The sequence below is a fragment of the Canis aureus genome, chromosome 2 (assembly GCF_053574225.1).
Source record: "Canis aureus isolate CA01 chromosome 2, VMU_Caureus_v.1.0, whole genome shotgun sequence".
Classification (NCBI taxonomy): Eukaryota; Metazoa; Chordata; class Mammalia; order Carnivora; family Canidae; genus Canis; species Canis aureus.
This window is the reverse complement of record NC_135612.1, coordinates 2,169,377-2,195,083: the sequence shown is the minus strand read 5'-3', so window position 1 is coordinate 2,195,083 and position 25,707 is coordinate 2,169,377. Positions and strand designations below refer to the sequence as shown.

Here is a 25,707-nt window from a genome sequence, read left to right as displayed (position 1 = left end):
ATATGTTGGCAAATTGAACTCCAATAATATATATATATAATAATAATAATTTTTTTTAAAAATAGGCAGAAGATACGCAGAGATGTTTCTCCAAAGAACACCTACAAATGTCAATAGGCTCATGGAAGCATGCTCAACATCACTCATCATCAGAGAAATATAAATCAAAACCAGAATGAGCTATGACCTCACACCTTCAAAATGGCTCAAATCAAAAACACAAAAAGCAAAGTGTTGGGGACGATGTGAATAAATGAGAACCCTCATGTAGTAGAAACGCAAACTGGTGTGGTCACTGTGGAAGACAGTTGGGTGGTTCCTCAAACTAAAAATAGAGCAGCCCTCGGTAGCGGTAATGGCGCTACTGTGTATCTTTCTTTCCAAAGAATGTAAAACCAGCTCATTCAAGTGGGTATGCGCAGCCCTGCTTCCTGCGGTGTTGTTGAATGATCATTTAGAGCAACTGTTCAGTGACTGCGGTCACTCTCTAGTTTCAGTACTTGGAACATGCACTCTCGCGCTGGGGACCGACTTGAGGTCACAATAACGTCTCCGTCCTCCTTCCGGCTTGGAACCCATGCTGAGGACAGAGGACATGAGCCACATCTCCTGCTCCGAGAGCTCCGTTCCCGGCCGCCCGGACTTCTGGTCTCCCCGGGGTGCAGCAGCAGCACGACAAGCACCATGGCACTGACACCCAGGCTCACCTGGGCCTGCCTCCCACCTGCTGACCACCTCCAGGAGGTTCCTGGGAGTCAGGGCTCCTGTGGCCACACTGACTGCCCCCCACGGCCCACCCACTCCATCTGCTGCAGGTGGCATGGTCACATCCCCACTGTGAGAAGCCCTCGGGCGTTTCCTCTGGCCTGGCAATGTACAGGGTGTTCCACAAGAGGCACCTGTCCCCCGGACAGCCCAACGTGCACGGGGCACCTCGCTCAGCTGCAAGGCGACACGGCACAGAGAGCAGCCTGCACCAGAAGAGGCCCCCTTGGGCTAGAGGACACGTAGTCAGCGGTGCCCGGAGGCCACCTGCGATCACACCTGAGACGGCCCGGAGAGGGGACACACGGCTTACCGAGCACCTGCGTCCCTGCAGCCCTGCACATCCTCCTGGTGCCCCAAGCCGAATGAGGCAGGAACAGGCTCATTTGTGTCGCTGTGGATTTAACACACACACACACACACACACACACACACACACACACACACACACACCTGAGGATATGTCCAGGTTAGGATGTCTATTCAATGAATGTTATCAGTAGTTGCCACCAGGAAGTAGAATTACAATGACTGTAGCTTTCCTTGTGTCTTTTTGTTTACCTATGTTTCCTCATTTTTCCATAATATACATATTTTTTTAATTCTCTTGTTAAGCTTAAGATACAGGTATTTCCTGGTGATGGGGGGGAAAGTCCCTAAAGACGGCATATAAATTTGTGCTCAAGGAACAATGGTGGAGAAAATGAATTAATGGAAACACCTCTCCCAGCTTGCCCCCCAGACTACTGAGGATTTACCGTCTGGTTGGAGCTACACATATGTTAAGTGTTCACAGCTCTACCTCTGCCTCTAATTCAGAGGCAGACTGGCAACTAGATGGATGTTTAACAAGGAAGTATGTGCAAAACCCCACCTGGATTTCAAGACAGTATAATTTCATTTCCTTTCTATTTTCTGCTCAGTGTCTTTGGCTGGTGGCCATGCAATAAAATCTTTCTTAAATCTGTTTGGTGGTCATATTTTAAGAGCTAGTTTTATGCATACACTAAAGGATAATATTCCTGACGTACCTTCTGCCATGATTGAGAGTTTTTTCCTCATCAGCCATAAGCCCGGGTACAAAATACCTAAATACCAGCCTTAAATTAATAAGTGACATACAAAAAATATCATCCATCCATCCACCCATCTGTGCATCCATCCAATTGTCTATTTACTTCCCTGATATTTATAGAGTGCCCAGGTCCTGTGCTAGGTGTGAAGTGCAATATATACTTATATAAATCATAGTCTCTCATCTCAAAGAACTTACTCCTCATAGGAAAAATAAGACGTAGAGTAGAAGGGGAATTCAATACACAGATAAATCTTTATCAGTGTAAAATTACAGTACAATGATATATTTGGGGTTCTGGTCAAAGATCTAGAAGAATAAATGTGACAATCCTTTAAATAAAGAATTCTTTTTTATGTTTTTTGAAGATCATATATTGTTATGGCTTTATCGCTAACTTTATAGTTGGTGTTGGGAACCTATTTTCACTTAATGCTTCAGGTTTTTTAATGCATGATATTAAATTCAAAGGATATCTTATTAGTATGTGTTATAAGCTGAACTATGTCTCCTAAAACTCCTGTGTTAAAGTTCTAACTTGCAGTTTCTCAGAATGTGAGTATAATTGGACAAAGGGCCTTTAAAAGGATAAGGTTAAAAGAGGTCATATAGATAAATCCTGGTCCCATCTGACTGGTATCTTTATAAAAAGAGGAAACTGCGAAATACAACAAGGCGTCAGGAACGCCCTTGCACAGAGAGAAGTCCATGTGTATGTGAGTCCCAAAGAGAAGGCAGCCATCTGCAACCCAAAAACGGATATTTCAGGAGCAACCATACCTTGCTGACACTTGGTCTTGGACTTTTAGCCTCTAGAACTGCCCCAGTCTGTGGTACTTTTTTTTTTTTTAATCGAAGACATAGCAAACTAATATAGTATGTGATGATAAAAAATGGAATCCTAACAAAATTACCCTAAAGATTTATTTGTGATTAATAAAGAAGAAATATTGTCATAATGACTCTAGGTCTTCTTTTCATAAAAAGAAGTAATCAGACAGTGGATGGCCCATGTTATAATGAACAACTTGACAAGAGTATGACAAGCGTTATGGGAGACTAGCTCAACTCGGCCAGCATTTTCCAGATGTTATTCCTTCTGATTTTTCCTGAATGGCCTGTAGGATATATATGCTTGATGATTTGCATTTTTAGAAAAATAGCTTTTTCAGTTACCTTATTTCTTGTTTAGTGAAGACTGAACTTTTAATTTTCAGATTTTTGGCCTTGTATACAGCACCAAGAAACAAAGGATGATAACACAGATGGTCTCAGAAATACAAAATTCACTTATTTTAAGATAATCAACAAATAGGACAAGAAGGTATGGGAAATCAGACCTGCCTTTGTACTAGTCCATTTAAAAAATTGAAAAGCTTGAAAAGCAAACCCAAGGCCTATTTCAGATGTTAAAGAGTAAATATAAATGAAACACAATATTCTAAATACATTCAATAGAAAACATCCAACTACCTTGGCATTAAAGTATTTCTACAATGGAAAGCAAGCAATGGGTTTCCATTTTCCTCTTGAAATTATGGTTGGTTTGGCTTAGATGGTCGAGCTTCCACAAGAAGTCAAAAGCTATCTTACACAATGGGTCTTTGTATTATTTTTTTGTTTTGTTTTTAATTTTTTGTATTATAGGAGTATTTAGAAATATGGACTGATGCTATAGCCTTAATGGTATCACTGTTACTCACCAATCACTCAAAGTGACAAAACTAGTTTAGTCTAGTGAAGTAAAGCACTTTGAGAATGAGTTCAACTTTGTGTTGTGGTTTTCTGCTCAAATAATGATATTTATTATGTTTTGCCTGTCAGCACATTAAAATATGGAATAATATTAACAAGACTATTACATAAACTTCTTCGAGTATGTCAATCATACTGTCCTTCAGTTGTTAACTATTACTTCTTAAGGAAAACCAACCTCCAGCTAGTCAGAAACCTCTGTTGCCCCTCAACTTGAAAGTTGAATATCCTAAAACATCTGTATTTTCACTAATAAACTGCCTACAAGAATACAACAATTTCATAATGATGATAAGCCACTGTCAATTTACTACATCAACATATATCAAATGCATTGATTAAATCTACATGCTCATTTTGTATAATAGAAATACAATCACTGCAATAAAACACTGTCACGGGATTAATGTCTTCTACTCTGAAAATGTAAGTCTTGCCTTTGGCTTGGTATTTTATGAAGCAGCAGGAGACCATTATCCTGTGACAACATTTTATTTCATTGACGTCTCAAATATTCTTAATATCCTTTATATTTATGTTCAGTTTAGAATGAGAGGATTAGAATAGGTGTTATTATAGTGGAAAGGCATTCATTATTACATTCTGAATAGCATTATCATGTGACATGTCTCAGCCATCGAATCTCCCGGCAAGAACTGCATTTTTTATTATATATTCACAGCAAAGCTGACTATATCCCATGCTATGATTTTTTCCCCATGTTAATCATCAACACTGATCCAGTTTTGCTGCTATATGGTGCCCACTTTAATTTACATACTATGAAAATCAATCTGATCACTAAAATGTTAATGAAATATTAAGAAGAGCATGTTTTCTAACTTTAAGCCAAAATAATAACCATAAATTCAAATTCTTACTCTACTTTAAATAGATCCCTTCCTTTCATTTTGAAATCACTGCCCTCAGCACTTTTCTACACTCTGAATTCTAAGGATTTGCCTATGCATGTAAAATACAGAATTGCAATAATTATCCTTATAACTCCAACTAAGAGAAACACAACTTCATCTGAAATATCTAGGCAACTGGGGCCATTTTTTGGCTTGGATTATCCAGAAACTGACTTCAGTTTTCTACCACATTTTGCGTGTGTATATATAGAAACAGATACAGGGTAAATTATACAAAATAAGATTCGGAGTGTTAAAATGAAAAGTGGGAGATAGAATAAGAAACTATGAAAATTCATTTGTGGACATCGATATTGAAAGTTGATGCACAGCAAAGGGAGTTAACACAATTTTCAAGATGCTGATATCCTAAGGCGACGTTTTTAGTTTATGGAGCTTTTACTTGCCAAAGTTGCCTTGTTTGTGTTAGACCACTGCTGCAATTACAATTCAGCTAGCTCATGAAATGCTAAGCAGAGTTTTGTCTGAAGAAGTAGAACTTCTATTGTTACAGAAGAAGTAGAACTGTTTTAAGAGCAAATGGAGACATTGATTTTTTGTTTTTTTTTTGACTACTTCTTTGTTTTTGACTACTTCTTTGTGGTTTAAGAATAAGGTAGTAAAAACCCATGGATTGGTATCCTTGTTTGAGACTTCAAGTGTCCGTGAATTTACGGTTAGGTCTACATGGCCATGATAGAAATTTTTAAAAAATGGTTGGCTAGTTCCAATATACCATGGCCAGTCTATATAATTTTATGACTTCCCTTTTCTTCTAAAATATCCAAGAAGAACTCACGAGTTACAGCAATTAATGTCTTAAATAATCTGAGGTATTTATTTCACTAATTTTTTTTAAAGTCCAGCTGTTCCTGTCAAGATATATTTAGATGTAAGTCATAGTGGAGGTAGGAAGATTTCTTTTAGCCATATATCCTAGATATTTTTCTCCATGTAGACCCAATTAAATTATTATACAGAAAATATTGCATAAGTGTACAACTTGATATATTACCACTAGGTGAATGCGCTCTGCATTATATTAAACAACACCCTTATCAAGAAATAAAATATTGCCAAAGTAACAAAAGGCCCTTTGTGCCCTCTTTCCAGTCACTGGTCCTTTCTACATTACAATACTTCATACCAGTTATGATTCTTTTTAAACTTTATGTAAGTGGCATTATAAGGTATACCATTTTTTTTGCATCTTGATTCTTTAGCTCAAACTTATTTAATAATAAGTTTGTATTATAGTTTATAGTACATAATTTATATGTAATAATTTATTATAGTGCATAATTTATATGTAAATATAATCCATTCATGTTCATTATGTAACATCTGATGACTATACTATGGTTTGGTCTACTGTCCATGCAGATTTGGGATTTTTCCAGTTGTCCACTAGCTTTTACTTAATAATCTCTGTTGTGTAGTAGTTATTCATTAAATGCATTATTTTCAAAATACGATTGTGTCAGTATCTGCCAAGGCACTAGCGAATACAACTGACTTTCTGTGTATAGTCAAGGGCTATATCCTAAAATCCAATTTTTTTTAGTAAAGGACTTAACTTCATACCAATTTGTATTAAGCATGTATTATACATATATCAAATTCAATATAATATTTAAAATGTATGATTTTTTCAACTGAGAGGAAGAATAGATAATTCTTAGTTTTCCTTTAAACCTGTGCAATTAATATACTAGTTCCTTTTCACATCTTAAACATTCATCCTTAAAATGGCTAGTCTTATTTCTACATTCTTTTTCTTTTAGTTCTCAGTGACATTTACAACTTGTTTTACATCCTATAGAAATAAAAATTGGAACTTAAAGTTAAGTAAGCACAGTCTACTTCGGTGTTCCTTAAATAAATAGCAATGGAAGAAAAGGGAAACATCTACATTCTACATGAAAGAAATCATCTCCAGAGATTAAGGAATGAATTACTATTTCTTTTTTTAATACTCAGCTCTTACTAGATTAGTCTAACAGTAACTTTCATCATCTTTTGTTTATATCCATCTTCAAGCCTCTGAGCAATTCACCACACCAGTATGAAGAATTAAAAGATATTTTTCCTCCAAAGTAGTTAGAGATCATGAAAAGGATGAACAGTTAGAGTTTGTATTAAGCCACTGACCACAGCTAAGTAAAAGATTTGAGGATTTTTTGTTGTTGTCTACCTGTTTTCTAAAAGAATGAAGGGGAAGAAATTCTTCCAGATGCCCATTTTCCTACCCAAAACTTATAATACTTTTATTACAATGGGATTTATTTTTCCCTCATTTCCTTTGATAATGATGGGGACTCTACTTCAGCTGGTTCTCTGGAGCATGATCCAAGATTTTGAAAACTGGCAGAGACCTTTATTTTTTTTTATTTTTTATTTTTTTGGCAGAGAGCTTTAAGAGGAGTTCTTGGGGTGCCTGGGCAGCTCAGCGGTTGAGTGTCTGCCTTTGGCTCAGGGCGTGACCACGGGGTCCTGGGATCGAGTCTCACATCCGGCTCCCCACAGGTAGCCTGCTTCTCCCTCTGTCTGGGTCTCTGCCTCTCTCTGTGTGTCTCATGAATAAAAAAATAAAATCTTTTTAAAAAAATTAAAAAATAAAATAAAAAATGAAAGGAGCTCCTATTCTGTATAAGAAAGAGATGTAGAGAGTAAGGTTAAAAGTCAACTCTCCATCATCATCTATAAAGGCATCTACTGAAATAAAATATTCCATTTTCTACTTGTATTTGTAAAATAAATATCAATTCATTTCACAATAACATATAATTAATAATTGTGCTCTCTGTAGTATTAAAGACTGATCAGTGCTGGCAAGTAAGCGAATGGCTTGTTTTGAATCCAAATGCCTGCTTCTCTGATTTATACTTGTTTTATACTTTAAGTTAGAAGATTACTACATATCATTTTTTCTTATATAAATAATATGCACTTGATATCTGTTATCTTTTAGCAGATATCTGTTACCAATAAATAACTCCTAAGTATTTGATAAAGACATCTGTTCTAATTTGATGCATGGACCTTTATTTCTACATATTTTAAATGTTTTGTAATGAAAGTTTGAAAAAGATAAGAGCAAAAAAAACTGGAAATAAATCCAACAAAACATGTTTATTACGAAATTTAAAAAACTTTATTGAACTTATTTGAAAATCACTAAATGAAAAGCTATGCTATGTTCATAGAGTAGAAACTTAGTGTCATAAAGGAGTAAATTCCTAAAATTGTTCGATAAGCTCAGTGCAATTTTAGACAAAATCCATTAAAAAAAATTGTTCAAAAATCAATCTAATTCCGAAATTTATACAGGTTCAATAGTAAAAAAAAAAAAAAAAAAAAAAAAGCAAAGAAGTGAAAGAAACTGTCTTATAAAATGTGAAGACTCACTATCAATTTGTAGCAAATAACTAAAGTGGCATGATTTTAACAAAAGGATGAATAAATTCACAAATGGGACATATCTGAAAGCCCATATTAAGTCCATTGTATATATGGGAAATATAGAACATATAGAACATATCTGATAGTGTGAACAAAACAGTTTTCAATAAACAGTATAGGACTATTGGCTAACTATTTGGGGGAAACCCCTAGATTCCTATCCTAAACCGTAATCACAAATTCTTTAATGACCTTAATATGAGAGGCAATTTCACAACTTTGGGACTAGATATACAAAAACATATTTTTTAGGATATAGATGTGGGGAATGATTTTTAGAACTGGACAAACTATTTGAATAAGGAGTAAATTCAACCTCATTGAAGTTAATAACTTTCACTCATCATAAAATAGTCTAACGAGTGTGGAAAGGCAAACTGAAATCAGCAAAATGAATAAACCAAAAGATAAATGGGCAAATGACAAGAACAGCCATTTCAGAAGAAGCTATCCAATAGGGAAATAAATATATAAAAATATATTCAACTGACTAGAAATCACTACAGTGAACTATTGTTTTTACCCACTGGATTTCCCAAAATAAAGAACTCTGAGAGCAGTAAGTGTTGGGGAGACTGTGAAGCAGTGGAAAGTCTTACAACTGCTGGTGAGTGTTCAATCAACACAACCGTCTAAGGGACAGGGAGGGAACCAGCATGTTCTTTAATGGTCTGCATAGACATATCCTATGATCCAGAAATCCCACCCCTAGCTGTAGCCTAGGAAAATGGTATCATACATACACCAGGATCTGCATGAAAATGTTCATAGCAATTCCGTTTGCAATAACAAAAATTTAAAGGAAGTCCTGAAGATCCATTCAGAAGCGCTGAAAAATAGATTATTGCATATTGCCACAATGAAAAATTTTACCTCTGAAAATAATTGAATTACTATGGCTCCATGAGAGGAGCCATAGCATGAGAGGTCTCTTACATAATACTAACTGAATAAAAAGGGTAAGGAATCCCAAATACTACATATATCAAGGATTCTTTTTTCAAATATTTATTTAAATTCTAGTCAGTTAACATATAGTGTAAAAGTGATTTCAGAAGTAGAATTTAGTGATTCCTCGCTTATATGTAACACCCGGTGCTCAACCCAATGCCCTCCTGAATCCCTATCCCCCATTTAGCCCATCCCCTCCCCACATCCTGTCCAACAACCCTCAGTTTGTTCTATAGGTAAGCATCTCTTATAGTTTGTTTCTGTCTCAGTTTCCCTCTTATGGTCATCTGTTTGCTTCTAAATTCCATATGTAAATGAAATCATATGGAATTTGTCATTATCTGACTTATTTCACTTAGCAAAATATACTCTAGCTCCATTAATGTCACTGGAAACGGCAAGATTTCATACCTTTTCATGGCTGAATAATATTCCATTTTCTATAACTTTTTCCATTCATCTTCTTTATCCATTCATCACTTGAAGGACATTTGGGTTCTTTCCATGATTTTGCTATGGTTGATAATGCTACTATAAACATCGGGGTGGATCTGCCCCTTTGAAATATTTTTGTATCCTTTGGATAAATACCAGCACTGCAATTGCTGGGTTGTAGGGTAGGTTTTTTTTTTTTTTTAAGATTTTATTTATTTATTCATGAGAGTCACAAAGAGAGGCAGAGACACAGGCAGAAGGAGAAGCAGGCTCCCTGAGGGGAGCTCAATGTGGAACTTGATCCCGGGACCCCGGGGTCATGGCCTGGGCTGAAGACAGGCACTCCACTGCTGAGCCACCCAGGCGTCCCTCTACTTTTAACTTTTGAGGACCCTCCATACCATTTTCCACAGAGGCTGCACCGGTTTCCATCCCCAACAACAGTGGTAGGAGGGCTCCTCTTTCTCCATGTCCTCCCAACATCTATGGTTTCCTCTGTTGCTAATAATTAGCAACAACAAAAATTTTTTTTTATTAGTACAGTCTGGTTTTATTAACACAACAATAATTCATCTCCATTTCCTGATAGCTAAGTAGGACACTAACAAGGCTCCAACGATTAAGATTCCAGAAAGGCCTGCCATCCACAGAATTTGAGAGTCCACAGGAAAACTTGAGTATTTATGGAGCTTTTCTGAGTCTTTAGTGGCTCGGAGTAGAATCATGGGACCCTTGCTAGAAATGCTAGCAGTATGGTTGTGAAAATGGATGTTAGAGTTTCTTCTTCGCCTGGCAACAGGACAGGTTATCATACAGGACGGTGTTCCAGCAGGCTGGCAGACGGATGCACTACAGTGCAGATACACCGGTCCCCTGAGTGCCCACTTTGTCACCGAGTCTACAAAGCGAAGGTAAAATGCTGAAGCACTGGTAGTAAGATGGAAATGGAGGATCCAGGACTTTCTGGACAGGAATCAGCTGCGTCTGATAGTTGTCTCCAGTGTAGGGGCACCCTTTCACTAGCATGAGCCACTGGGGCTGAAGGAGCCACCCTTCTGACTGGAGGGAGGTGATATCTCACTGTAGTTTTGTATTTGTTTTTGTATTTCCCTGATGAGAGATGTTGAGCATCTTTTCATGTGTCTGAGGGCCATCTGGATGTCTTTTGGAAAAACATCTATTCATATCTTCTGACCATTTTTTAATTGGAGCATTTATTTTTGGAGAGTTCAGTTTGATGACTTCTTTATAGATTTTGGATACTAACCTGTTTTCAAATGTGTCACTTGCAAATATCTTCTCTCGTTCCATAGGCTGCCTTTTAGTTTTGTTGTTTCCTTCCCTGTGGAGCTTTTTATCTTGATGAAATCCCAAGAGTAAGAAGATCCTATGGCTAAGGTCAAAGAGGCTGCTGCCTCTATTCCTCACTAGGATTTTGATGGTTTCCTGTCTCACATGTAGATCCTTCACCCATTTTCAATTTATCTTTGTGTATGACGTAAGGGAGCAGTCCAGGCTCATTCTTCGTTCTGCATATGCTGCTGTCCAGCTTTCCCAACATCATGCATTGAAGACACTGTCTTTTTTCCATTGCATATTCCTCCCTGCTTTGACAAAGACTAATTGAGCATATATTTGTGGATCCCCTTCTAGGTTTTGTATTTTCTCCCATTGATCTACGGGTCTGTTTTTGTGCCAAGACCACCCTGCCTTGATCACTACAGCTCTGTAACACAGCTTGAAACACGGCATCATGATGCTCTGGCTTTGGTTTTCTTTTTCAAGATGGCTTTGGCTATTTGGGGTCTTTTGTCGTTCCATACCAGTTTCAGGATTGGGTGTTCTAGCTCTGTGAACAGTGCTGGTCGTATTTTGACAGGAATTGCATGAAGTGTGTAGATTGCTTTGGGTGGTAGAGACATTTTAACAATACTTGTTCTTCCAGTCCATGGGCATGGGATGTTTGCCATTTCTTTGTGTCATCTTCAAATGCTTTCTTCAGTGTTCCATAGTTCGCAGACTATAGATCTTTGGTTTATAGATCTCTTTGGTTAGGTTTCTTCCTAGGTATCTCATGGCTTTTGGTTCAGTTGTAAATGGGATTGATTCCTTCCTTTCTCTTTCTGCTGCTTCATTATTGGTGTAAAGAAATGAACCAGATTTCTGTGCACTGATCTTATATCCTGTGATTTTGCCGAATTTGTGTATCATTCTAGCAATTTTCTAACGGAGTCTCTCAGATTTTCTACAGTGTCAGGTTGTCTGTGAATACTGTTAAGTTTGACTTCTCCCTTGCTGATTTTGGATGGCTTTTATTTCTTTTTGTTGTCTGATTGCTGAGGCCAAGACTTCCAGTACGATGTTAACAGTGGTGAGAGTGGACTCCCTGTCTCATTTCTGACTGCAGAGCAAAAGCTCTGTTTCTCCACATTGAGGATGATAGTAGTTCTGGGCCTTTGGATATAAGGTAGTACATTTCTAGCTCCTCTAGGTGTGAGGTTAGGTTGTATTCTGAGTCGTTTCTTGCTTCTTGGGGCAGCCTGTATTGCCGTGTGCTTCTCTGCTGTGACCACTTTTGCTGCATCCCAAAGGTTCTGGACCATCGTGTTTTCATTTTCATTTGTTTCTGTGCATTTTTTTAGTTCTTCTTCAATTTCCTGGTTGACCCACTCATTTCTTTAATAGGATGTTCTTTAACCTCCATGTATTTGTGGTCTTCCCAAATGTTTTCTTGTGGACTTCAAGTACATGGCATTGTGGTCTGAAAATATGCACAGTATGATCTCAATCACTTTGTACTTGTGGAGGCCAGATTTGTGACCCAGTCTGTGATCTATTGTGGAGAATGGCCCATGTGCACTAGAGAAGAATGTGTACTCTGCTGCTTTTGGGGGGATGTTCTGAATCTATCTGTGAAGTCCATCTGGTCCCACGTATCATTCAAAGCCATGGTTCCCTTGTAGATTTTCTGCATAGATGATCTGTCCATTGCAGGAAGTGGGGTGTTAAGCTCCCCTGCTATTATCATATTGTTATCAATGAGTTTGCTATTAATTGATTTATAAATTTGGGTGCTCCCACATTGGGGCACACATATTTACAATTGTTAGATCTTCTTGTTGGATAGACCCCTTTACTATGATCCAGTGCCCTTCCTCATCTCTGTGACAGTCTTTGGTTTAAAATCTAGTTTTTCTGGTAGAAGGATGGCACCTCCAGCTTTCTTTTGATGTCCAATGGCAGGTTAAATGCTTCTCCATCCTTTCACTTTCAACCCGCAGGTGTCTTTAGGTCTAAAATGAGTCTCTTGCAAACAGCATATAGACGGATCTTATTTTTTTATCCATTCTGATGCCCTCTTTTGATTGGAGCATTTACATTCAGAGTGATTACTGATAGAAGTGAATTTAGTGCCATTGTATTATCTGCAAAGTCGATGTTTCTGGAGATGTTCTCTGTTCCTTTCGAGTCTTTGTTGCTCTTGGTCTTTCTTTCCCACTCAGAGTCCCCTTTAATATTCTTTGCAGGGCTGGGTAGCTGCCAGGAACTCCTTTAGATTTTGTTTGTCTGGGAAACTCTATCTCTCCTTCTACTCTGAAGGATGGCCTTGCTGAAGAAAGAATTCCTGGCTGCATATTTTTCCCATTCTACAGGTGGAACATACCACACCACTCTCTCTGGTCTCTGTGTGTTGTCCCCAGAGGGGGGAATTTGGGCCTGCTGCTATTCAGGGAGTCTTCACAGAAGAAGGGAATAATGTCTCCTCATTTGTCCCAGACATCCCTCGGATTTCTGCTTCATCCTGCCTGTGTCTGACCCATCTGCCCACCTGGAAGCACAGTGCTCCTATTTTTTCTTTTAATCTCATGCATGTTGACTCGGTTTCAAAACTCCAAATTTTAGGGACCCAGCATGGACCCACCCTGATCCTCTGGGGGAGGCTCTCTCTGGGCTGTCACTGGTGTTGGTTTATCCCAGAAGGGTAGTCCTATGGATGTACAGGGGCTTGGAGCTTATGTTAAGGTGTAGCAAAAAGCTGGCCCCCAGGTTAGCCACCCTCAGCAGCTGCCTCTGCTCCTATACTAACGAGTAAGGCAGCTCAATGATGCCCACTGGCTCTTTTGCCCCCAGAGAAGCAGTTCTCCTCCCAAATGCACTCCAAGAAGGGGAACTGTCCCAGCACAACCCAGGGGATACTCAAAGCTTACAGTTTGCTTCTGGGCCTCTGCCCAACTTTTCCAGAAGAGCACTACTACATCTACCAGTCTCAACCCTGGCATTGGCACAGACTTCTAAAACTTTAGACTTTCAGCTCCACTGATTATAAAAACGTGGGATAATCAGCCACTCTTTCCCAGTCCATGGTTTTTGGCAAGTGTTTTTCTTGTGAAATCCCCAGTGTGCTGCTTTATCTCTCTTTCTATTTCTCTCTCTCCTCTCTCAATGATCAGGGCTCCCTCCTCTCTGCAGCACCCATAATTCTTTTTACCCAAAATTAGGTCTCCACACCTCATACCTTCCACAGTGTGGCCTCTTTTCTCCCCCTAGTTGTGCAGTTTGTTCTCTCAGTCCTCAGATCGATTTCCTGGGTGCTCAGAATGACTTGATCATTACCTATGTTCAAGGGAAGAGGCAAACATAGGGTCCTCCTACACTGCCATCTGAACTCCTCCTTCCAATAAGAAACTTTTTAATAAAGCCTAAAACAAAGCTAAACTAGATAATAAGCTAGTCCTAGAATATGCGTGTTATAAACATTTTCACAAAAAACAAATGAAAGATAAACACAAAATTCAGGATAGTGATTACCTATGAACTCAAGCAGGTAAATGAGACTGTGAATAAGAACTTAGCACACATTACAATTTTTAATACTGAAGTAATATGGTAGGCTGATTGGTATTATTTTAATTGAACTTTATAACATATTTACATTGCATATATTTCTCATATATCAAATATTACATATTGTGAATTGAAGCTTAGAAAAGGTAGAGAAATCAGAAGTTCATTGAAAAGCAAAAGACCTATGGTTTCAACTAGATTAGTCTTATCCTTACACAATGTCAACATTCTCCTACCTTTCCAGTGGTTCTCAAACTTGGATTCATATTGGAATCCTCTAAAGGATTTTTTAAAATAATGATATCTGGATTCAACCTTTAGAGAGTTTTATTTAATTGGACTGAGATAGGGCTTTGACATAGGATTTTAAAGATTCCAGATAATTCTATATGTAACAAAGTATACACATCAAATAATTATGTTACAGAAACTATCTCACTTGGTTGAAAAAACAAAATAAAAATAAACATGTTGACTAAATAAAAACAAACTCCATTTAGCCCAAATGCCTTACTTGTATGAAGAAATGTTGAAATTAAAATAGAGTAAATAATAAAAGTGCAAGATGTGAAAAATCATAATTTTCTTATCCAAAAATCTAGACAGAGGCAAGAGGTATATATATATATATATATATACTAGTATAACCATTTTAGTAACAAATGTAAAATAAAATTGAATAAATTTTCTATTTAACTCCAGGAAATAAATATAGACATTGCTGAACTATGAGAATAAACAGAATTAATGTCATTAACTTAATGCCACATTTGTAATTTTTATATTTGCTAGAACCAAAATGAAAGTGATCTGGTCTTTTTGGAAGAGTAATGAATCAATTATTAAGTATCAATTAAAGGGAATAAATATTTGTTAAATAAAAATGAGAACAAACGCATGCTCCTTTTGCTGGTAAAGAACCACTGAGCTATAAATACAATACCGACAAGGTGTAACAATTTAAATATTTCATGAAGAGGAGACACCCTGTTTATATTATTTTTCAAGTTAGATATGGTTTTTGTAATTTAAGGCTGTGATTTCTTAGTTAAATTGCATTCAAAGCACAAAATTAGGACAAAAAGAATTCTACTCACAAATTATTGGAAATTTAGAGGTTTTATTTAAAACTTCTGTAATCACTTTGGTAGTTCTATTCTGTAGTCCATTATAATAAGATTTTCAGTCCCTGCATGCTAAAAATTATGTAATTATATTAAATTTACTTATAGTATAGAATCGTTAAGCTCTTTAGCAATTTAAAATGATAGTGAATGCAGTTTTATTTCATAAAAACAATTGCTACTTTCTTCATATCAAGTTCTGAACAAAGAAGCTGCAAATAATTTTAATGAATTGAAGCTCATAAATAATGTTACTCATCTAGATTTTTGGATTAAAAAAAGCATAGGTTTCAGAAATGTAAAGCCTTATGTTTTTTACTTCAGTGTTGCGTTATAGAAATTGATTTAGGATGCCATCGTGTGGTATAATGACTGTGTTCAGAAGGCAAATGCATACCAGAGTAGAATATAGATTCATTATAGCAATGCTACAGTGTTCTTAATAAAATTTAATTCTCTTTAAGAATTTATGAGAAAATAGGTAGTTCAGATTAGAGGACAAATTCTGTTCTTTCACAATCAGCATACTTCCTTGTCTGTAAGGCTCATAAAGGGAAATAGACACTATAAAAATCAAAATCTTATGAACAACAGAGTTAGGCTGATTTATAATCTTCTCCATTACCAAACTTAAGTGATTGGATGAGGCCATCAGATATTCTCAATTCAAGGGGAAAGATATTTTACATTATCTCTTTGGCTCTAAAGAATCTGACTCTGTCACTCAGATATCTTAAGGAAAAAGAACATGCAGGAAGAAACAGGATAAGTCCATCTTTTGATACTAAATGTAAGATACCTCATCCTAAATCTACTCAGTGCTAGGTCTTTGATGGAAAGAGAAACAAGAGGTTTGGAGTACTGGGATCTGGCCATCACCTTTCTGGTTGCTCATTGGTAAATCATTTAACTTACTGGGCCTTAGTTTCCTCATTTACCAAATAAAGGGCTTGCCTGGATGTATCTATGATCTCCAAATCAATAATCCTATAATTTCCCCTTCCCTCCCATTTCAAAAAAGCCTTATGTATCAACACCAACTATAAATTAATAAAAGAAAATTGAAAACCTACGGGAGAAATAAAGACACTGGGAACTGAAACACAATTCACAGTGTACAAAGGCAGTAAAATTAAGCCATAAAATGTTTTCTAAGACTATAAATATTGTAGATTTCACAGAAGGAGAAGATGAACAATGAAGACTGGAAGACTCTCAGTAGCTTTATGAGGATGCAAAACTTAAATTGCATGCATAGAAAATAGGACTTGGTAGATTTGCATGGGGGAACATTCCAAATGAATGAGGGAGAATAAGCAAATGGAAGACAAGCCAACAGCGGAAACATGTAGGCAATTAAAGAGACAAGACTTCTGTACGCTGAATGCTACAAACTCAAAGTCTTACGTTGAAACCGTGTCCTCAGTGTGATGGTCTTCAGAGATGGTGCCTTTGGGACGTAGGTAAGTAGTAAGAACAGAGCCCTCATGAATGAGATCCATACCTTTATTAAAAAAAAAAAAAAAAAAAAAAAAAAAAAGGTCCTACAGAGCAACCTTGCCCTTGGTGCCACATGAGAACACAGCCAGAACCTGTCTGGCTATAAACCAGGAATCAGGACTCACTAGACACTGAATCTGCCAACACCCTGATCCTGAACCTCCCGGCCTCCAGAACTATGAGAAAGAAATGTTTGTTGTTTAAGCCACCAAGTCCACGGTATTCTGTTGTAGCAGCTTGATTAAGACATTAATCAAATATGTTTGATTTGACCTGAAAGGTATTTTATTAATAAGGATATCTCACAAAGAAATCCTTATCTTCAGCTTCTCTTAGAAGTGGAATATCTGGTAACAAGGCCCATAGATCCCTATATGCCAAAAGCTGATAAGGTTGACCTTTTATATAATGCATGTTTTCTTTACCTCATTTCCCAGAACTCTCTCATGTTCCCCCATGCTGGCCTGCTTTACGCATTTATGTTGTTTGCCTAGGCCTGCAGGCATTAGTTTGTTGAGTATGGAACCCCTAGATACAAAGTCATATCACCCAAGGTAGAGGGCATGAGAACGGAGGACAGTTAGAAAACAAGTGAAGAGAGCGGGTACTTTCAGTGTCTGATAACAGCTTAAATGCATCTATTTTATAAAACCTAAGTTAAGGGCCTTTGAAATACACATGGGAAATTATATAGAGTATATATAAAGTAAGGAATCACCAAAATTTGGAAGCTTTTATACTCCCTGATCTTATAAAATGAATTTTATATTAAAGCAAGAAGAAAACAATACTGTCTGTTTTCATCAATAAACCGTGTCCCTGTAACTGCATCACTGGATTCAACCTAAGCATGAAGAAACCAATGATAGAACTGACTTTAAAAAATAAGCAGGTTGAAAATGAATGAATGAGTGAATGAATGAATGCAGGTTGATCATGTCACTGCACAGATATATATTGTATATATTTAGATCATATGACTTGCTAAGCCCTGTGTGGCTCAGAATCTTCTTCGGCTGTTTTCTTAAGGGAGCCTTGATATAATTTTTCAAAAGTCATTTTCCAATTCCTCTTCTTGGCATTACAAAGTGGTGTAATTTTAGTTACCCTCCCAGAGATGATAGTCATTAACTCTAGATAAAATATGAAAACCAACTACTTAAAGGCACCGGAGAGCAATCAAAAGTAGGCCAACTGAAGGGAGTTGAACTCTCAAAAGAATGAGAACACAACTGCCCGTTTCTTGAAGGACACCAGTCTTCCCAGATCCAGAATAGCTAATACTTGAGCAAAATCTTCAGGTGTCAGAGGATGGAGTCTGAGGCTGTCATTGTGGTTGGAAATTAACAGGGGAAATTCCAGAAAGCAGGATTCCATAAAGGATGGAAGCCCGAAAATCTGTATACAAACTCCCTTTAATTCTTGGACAGCCCATGAACTGTACTCATTTGGAAGAGATTCTGAAGAGCAGAGTGGAAAGTTAAGAGCTTAAGGCTGAAGAGCTAAGCAGAAATTTAGGCTGACCACTGCAAGAGAGAATTTGGAATTTGCACATTGCTAAATCTAAAGAAGTTGGCAAAAACTGTTAGCTGGCCATTAAACTTCAAAAAGCCCACACACCTCAGGAGTAAAGAAGTTTCAAGACTAAGGAATGTTTCTTAGGATTAAAGGCTACAATGTAAAAGACCCTGCTAATAAAAGGAAAACCAAAGCTCCACAAGTGTAATGTGATCAGTCGGCAAATTGCGAGCACTAACAAAAATCAAAACTCTGCACAGGAAATTACCAGAATCCAGAGTTTCAACAATGTTCTTACATTTTATATGAAGTGATACAATACTAAAGATATGTTAAAGATGGATATTATAATACCTTAAACACCATCAAATAATATAAAAATATGACAAAAAAAGGCCATTGGGTAATATAAAATGGAATAGTAAAACATATTCAAGTAACCCAAAATAAAAGCAGGAAAGGAGGAACAGAAAGGGAGGAAGAGACGCAACATATGGGAAACAAATAGAAAAACTAGTAACAGAAAATTCAACCACAGCAATATTTACATTAAATTTACAGAAGCAAAGGGGCACCTGGGTGGCTCAGTCAGTTAAGTGTCTGATCTCAGTGTGTCATGATCTCAAGGTCCTGGGATCCAGGGCCAAGTCAGGCTCGGTGCTCAGCAGCAGGTCTGCTTCCTGCTTTCCCTCTCCTTCTGCCCCTCACCCCCACTTGTGCTTTCTTTCTCTATTGAATAAATAAATAATCTTTTTAAAAAGTTTACAAGAGCAATGAAGAAGAAAGAGACCGAGAGAGAGAAACTAAGAAACAGACTCTAACCTAGAGAACAAATTGATGGTTACGGGGTGGAGTGGAAGAGAGATGGGTGAAATAGGCCATGGGAGGTCAAGGGGTTCTCTTGTGATGAGCACGGGGGCATGTATGGCGTCGGTGAATCACTATAGCATACACCTGAAGCTAATATAACACTGTGTCAACTTCACTGGAATTAAAATAAAATTTTTTAGAAACCTTTTATTATGAAAGAAAAAAATATTGAATTGGAAAATTTTTAAAAAATTAAAAATTTAAGTGAAAGATTCCAATTAAATGTCAAACTAGATTTTTAAAAAAAGACCTAACCATATGCTATCTACAACATATTTTAAATAAAAAAAAAATTAGGTAAAGTGAAAGAAAAATGAGTGGAGAAAAATATAGAAAAATATATCATAAAAAAGTAAGCATTTAAAAAAATGGTGTAAATATTAATAACAGACCATGTAGATTTGTAGATGAGGCAGATTAACCAGAAGTAAAGAGGGATATTGGATAAATTCCTCAGGAAACATTAAAATAATAAATGTATGTGTACTTAATAGAAGAAATTCAATAAACACAAAACAAACTCTACAGGATAAAAAGGTGATATAATCAAAATTTATCATCAAAATTGGAGTTTTTACACCATACTCTAACAGATACAGCTATAAAAAAATTGTAAAAAAAAGTAGTAATGGTAGAGAAGATTTTATTTATACTACCAATCACTTTGAGCTAATTTGACATTTTACATATTACATACAACTGCAAAATACATGCTATTTTCAAGAACACATGGAGTGCATTTACCAATATAGATCAAATGTTTGAGTGTAAAAAGAATTTCATCAAACTTTTAAAAATTGAATTTCACTCTAATAACAGTGGAATAAAATTTTATATGAATAAATGTTATCTATAAGCCTCCACATATTTTGAAATTAAAAGGCATAATTCTAAATAACCATGACTTGAAGAAGAAATCACAAGAATAACGAGAAAATATTTTGCACTGAGTTAAAATGAAAATATAACATCTCAAAGCAGAGATTAGAGGGAAATTTGTAGCTCTGAAGATATCTTATAAAAAATACAAGTTTTTAAATGAATGACCTAAGTTTCTAACTTATAAAGCTAAAAAAGGAGACCGAGTATACCCAAGGTAAATAGAAAGAAAGTAATGAGACAATAATCTAAGAAAAACAAAAACCAAAATACTGTGGGATCATGACACCAAACAGCCACAAAGCTAAGGCAGGATTAAAGGCAAGGGAACACCTGGCACAGAGAGCCGAGGACAGCCGACTCCGGGTGAGATATGCAAACTCATGGTGCTGTGGAAGTACAGGGCTTTCTAGGCATTTAAGTGGTTGTTTCACTCTGCAAAGAATTCTGAACACTCTTCTAAATTCTCAAACTGGTCACAATACAAGGTGAAGTTTGAAAGCAAAAAGTCCTTCTTCACCTGTTTTATAGGAATATGCATTTTATTTCTGTAATACCTGTACATGTTAATATCCCACTAAAATTTTCTCCAAAGAAAGCGACTTTCTCCCCACTGTTTCTAGAACACCTGCAAGCACAAATGGGTGTGATAAGCGGTCCAAATACCTTTTACCAGCTTACCGTGGAAGAGGAAAGAAAACCACCTGCCTTCTGTTATACTGTACACTGCACTAAATAAAAATGCTGAAGAAGCACTTGAGCTTGACATGAATCATAATCTAAAGCACTAAACTCTTTGAAGACAAAATATCAGCATCTAATCTATTAATTAGCTTATGTTTCTAAAGGAATTGCAAGAGAAAAGTAGAATGTAAATACTAATTAATCTTACTATAATTAATCATTATACTTCTTTATCCTTATGATAATGTTACATAACCCTTAAGAGGAAATTATGATGACATTTTAAGTATAACCAAGGACAAAAACTTTTGAGTGCCTACCTTACAAAGTTACAGGATAACTTTCCATGAGACAAATTTATCTCAGGCAGGTGTGGCCTTAGGATGAACGCAGCAGTAGATGTAATTTAAGGAAAGAAAGGCATTCCAGATCCCAAATAGCCCCCACATGACTTGGCTAGGTTCCTGGAATGTCCCCCATTAAAAATTCATTCTGTAGGGTCAATGGCTTTCAGGCCTTCATGTGACCTCTATGAAATTTTCATTAACTGTTGGAAGAAAAACCCCTTAAGACATTGTAAATTAACATCTCAAAAATCATTGGTTGACACTAACAAATGCTAACACAAGAGGTGGTTGTAGAAAACAAGAACCATCAGAAGTGGGAAAGGGCTCTAGCATATTTGGCTAATTTGTGTAGGTCTCATCTGTATTGAAAATATATTGTAGGGAAGTAAAGTTTTGTTTAGGGTCTAATAGATCGGTGTTGAATTATAGCCAGGAGCTATACCTAGGAGAAAATCTCAGAAGCTAAAGTATAGAAAGTGCATGCAATAGATGATAAGGGTTATAATTGAAATCACTATCAAAACTGGAATTTTCCTTGCTTATTGCTTGAAATTTTATGCTAACAGGAAAAGAGATGACTACCAGAGAAATGCATGTTATTATTGCCCTTGTTGGGATAGCAAATTTCTTAAGCATAAAATAACAGAAATGGTCACTAAAACAGAACTTCTAAATTTGTGAGTGTGTACGTTTTATTTTGTTTTTGCTATAAACTCCCTATGGACTGTGTGTATTTATGTTATGTATGTGTATGATTTTTAGGCAAGTTAAATACATGCAAACATCTCCATTAAAGCAAAACATCTAAAAGACCAACCTTAAAAGTCTGATCTTTAAGATCATAATTTAAAAATATCAGTATCATTTCATAAATGCTATTCTATTCTTATTATGCCAATCCCATTGAGTGAGTTGATCAAATAAATATTGCCCTCATCAGGCCAAAAATGGTTTACCAGCAAATTTTTGCAGTTTTAGGTGTTGAAACTATGGCCAGTTAATAGAGCTGTAGATGAAAATGGGAATTTCAATGATTGGGAAGGATGAGTCCTACCAAACGAATTTTCAACAGGCATTTATCATAAACCTAGGTCATTTTCAAGTCGAGTTTAAATCTTAAAAAGGGGATAAAAGGAATAAGAGCAATGCCAACTTAATTCAGCCTTCACCTTCAGACCATAATCTGTTCTCTTTAAAAGGTAAATTAGCTCTGTTACACCTCTGGTTAAAACCTTCCAGTGACTTGCTTTTGCAAGAGAACTAAACCAGGATTCCTTATCTGGATTGACAGCCTCTAAGGTCTGGCTTCAGGGACAACGTCACCTGCTCCCCCCTCACCTCACTCATTACCCTGCTACCACACTGAACACCATTTTCATTAAGTGGTGGGTGAGTGCTTTCCTTTCCCTGGGCTTCACACTCACTGTTCCCTCGGTCTTATATTCTCTCCCACAAGGCATGCTCCTTCTCCTCCAGCAGGTCTCTGCCCAAAAAATAAAAATAAAAATAAAAATCTCCACTCACAGAGATCTCTCCTATTCCTCCAATTACTTCCAATCTTATCCCGTGGCTGATGGTTCTTAAATCAATAAACAAACTGAGATAATCACAGATTATTTTATCAGTCTGCTATCTTAGATCATGAACTTCCTGAAGGTAAGCAGCACATTTGTCTAGGTCACCACTCTACCTCCAGTACTTAGCACTGCGTCTGGTCTACAGAAGAGATTTCAGCTCTGTTCGGCTTCCTACCACTTTTACTCATATTGCAAGGCTTAAAAGAAGTCCAAGATAGACTATCCGGTCCCAAACATCAATTTGGGTTTTTTTTGTTTGTTTTTGGTTTTTTTTTTTTGTTGTTTTTTTTTTTTGAATCAAGTGGAAACAGCAGAAGTAGTGAATGAAAGACCTTGGAAATATCTTAAAGACTACAGGGTTATCTGACAGAGTGTACAACACGAGTGAATTTAGAGCCAAGGATGGTTTCAAAGTCTGAATTAACAAAAGGATTAGTTTTCCATTTATTGAGAATTGATGGAATAGGCAGGTTGGGACAGAAGGGAAAGGGAAAAAATTTGGTACGTTAAATTTGAGATGCTTACAAGACAGTCTAAGTGAAAGCAATGTGTCGGTGATTGTACACCTGAGTACAAGACCAAGAGGCGAACATAAAAATACTCCTCAGTCTGAATGTCACTAACTTGATTTATTTCACTTTTTATCCAGAAGTGTCTACTATATGCACCCAGATCCGAGTTTACTCAGGTTTGCATAGATTGAAATTCTATGGGATAAATTTGGCCAAGATCTTTGTTCTTCTCTATCTTTGTTCCTCTCTTCTTTGTTCTTAGCTATTAGCTCGTTTTTCTAGCCCTGAACAAAAATACAGAGCAAGCCTTAAATTTTGCTGAATTCATAGCAAATGTTTTCCCTTCACCTTATCTTCTAGTTCCAAAACACTTATCCATGTGGTTGTCAAATGCCTGAGCATTAAAGGGAGCTGTGTGACCTTTTTTTTTTTTTTAAAAGGAAAATGATGGATGACCTTGACTTCTATACCTAAGAAACTGACCCTTAAAATTGTATAAGAGCATTGGATAATTGATCCTTCATCTTTTTTCCTTTCTTCTCCCTGTTTGTTGCTTGCAAGTCATACCATGTATCCCTTGGAAGATCCTGACAGCTTACAAGCCTGAATCAATCATGCAGTCTATAAACCTTAAACAAGTTGTATATGTGCAGCTATAGATGAAAATAGCTATTTGTCTATCTTTAGTTATAACGGTCACTTTAGAGAGTGTCATTCTAATTACTGTAAGTTCTGGTACTAGTCATCATCTTATAATGTGAATATTTTACTATCCTCTATTAAAACTCTCCTTTGAGAGTTAGAGCTAAAGAATACAATAAAAAAAACACATGCAAGATATATTTTAATAAATCTGCTTGAGCATAGGAAAGTGGTTCCCTGTAAGTTTAAAATGTTGGGCTTTCCATGAGAGGTGCTGAGGCTGGGCTACAGGAGAGCATAGCTGGAGCTCAAAGATAATATAAAAAAAATTGCCACAGTAACGATGACTAGGCATTTATTTTCATACAAGAATTCCTAAAGATTTTGGTTCAAGAAAGTCAGGAAAATTTTAATTGATAACTGTCCTTTTGAAAAAGGTCTATCTCAACTATTAGAGTGTTGCTACATCTCTGAAAATTACAGGAGTTTTCCAAAACCATCCTGGGAATGAGGAAATCTTGAGTTCTTATCCCAGATTTGCTGCCTTATTCCTTATCTTCTGAGTGATCTTGGGAAAGTCAGTTAACCTTGTGAAATCTTAGGTTCCTCAAATACAGGAAGAGCACTGGTCCAAATAACCCCTGTGGCTCTTCCATGGGAATGGCTCTTGAAACTGATGAGAGCTTTGCCTGCTTGGCCTCCTCATAGGTCGACGTGAACTTCCTAGTTCCTAGCTGAAAAGTCTTTGCAGTGGGCATGAGGTTAGCCGAGCAGAAGAGGCAAAGCAACACAGCCTGTTACCCCAAATTGTTTACACTGGTCGTGGTTGGCGGAAGTAGGTCTGCGGGACCTTTGGATGTTCTCAAACAGGATGCCTGGCCTCAGAGAATTAGAATTAACCTATTCTTCTTTCTTGATTTCCTGGGGTTTTTTTGTTTCAGTTTTTGCTTTTATGGTTATTCCACTTAAATGTGTTGACCAGGGAGAGGGGAGTGGTAATGAGGGGAAAAAGAATGAGAGGTGGAGGGGCCTGATTGGTGCCATCATGCTGCCTACTTGCAAGCCTGAATCAGACCTGCACATCTAATTCCTTGAATTTCCCCATCACTAAAACACAGAAGATATTTATTGTTCTGAAATACTTTCACCCCCAGTGATTCCCCAATAGTAACCTGGGGTTTTTATTTGGTTTTTAAACTCTAATATAATTAACATAGTTTTCTATTACTAATAGCAACCTGGTTTTTTCCCAAGGCAGTGCCAACACAGTAATCTTTTGCAGTCCCCGCAATATGAAAAGACTAGAAGCTTATTTTCAATCACACCTTAAAAATGCCAGTGGGTATTAAATTGACCTAACTTCTTTCCACCAACCTTACATTGTGGTGGTGGTGGTGTTTTGTTTACTTTTTTGTCTGGGGTTTTTTCTATTTTTGATTGTTTGGTGCAAGCCTATTTTCCTTCAGATTAAGTCTAGTTATGTTTTAAATCTACTGAAACTTGAACATATTAATGTATTTTATGGTCCGTTTTACCCCTCATCTTTTGAGTCCCCAATAATATAAATGCAAGTAGGCTGAGAAAACAGTATTGAAGGTGGTTTGTCCACAAAAGAGAGGGAAAATATGGCAATTATCTCACTGCTGTGATGCACTGAGACAGTCAAAAAGGATCATTGAAGTCCTAAAGGGAATTTCAGGGGCCTGAAGTGCCCACTTGGGCTGTCTACATCAATCAAATTAACTGCCCTCTTCTCCTGTTCTCAGTCATGCGATAATATATAGCCACAATTAAAGGTGAACGATACGGAATGGCTCTCTGACAGGGAGGTGAGCTCGGCAACACAGCATAT

General features: G+C 36.9%; 1 protein-coding gene and 1 long non-coding RNA gene across 20 annotated transcripts in view; one reads left to right on the top strand and one right to left on the bottom strand.

The window, feature by feature from the left end:
* LOC144291937 (uncharacterized) overlaps positions 1 to 1,732 on the top strand; it is an 84,085-nt gene extending 82,353 nt beyond the window's left edge. The window contains exon 4 of the long non-coding RNA XR_013359484.1: positions 66 to 1,732. This is a non-coding gene — a long non-coding RNA (uncharacterized LOC144291937). The remainder of the gene's footprint in view (positions 1 to 65) is intronic.
* The window catches only part of TMEM232 (transmembrane protein 232), a 246,090-nt gene that overhangs the window by 95,804 nt on the left and 124,579 nt on the right, over positions 1 to 25,707 (bottom strand). The window contains exon 16 of one of the 19 annotated variants that reach the window (XM_077861774.1): positions 13,953 to 13,971. The exons of 17 other annotated variants lie outside the window; for them this stretch is intronic. In XM_077861774.1, coding sequence (XP_077717900.1) covers positions 13,968 to 13,971 — 4 coding nt within the window. In that variant the 3' untranslated portion in view covers positions 13,953 to 13,967. Of the gene's footprint in view, positions 1 to 13,952; positions 13,972 to 16,756; positions 16,831 to 25,707 lie in introns of those variants that run through there. One more of the 19 variants, XM_077861772.1, reaches the window with a different exon arrangement.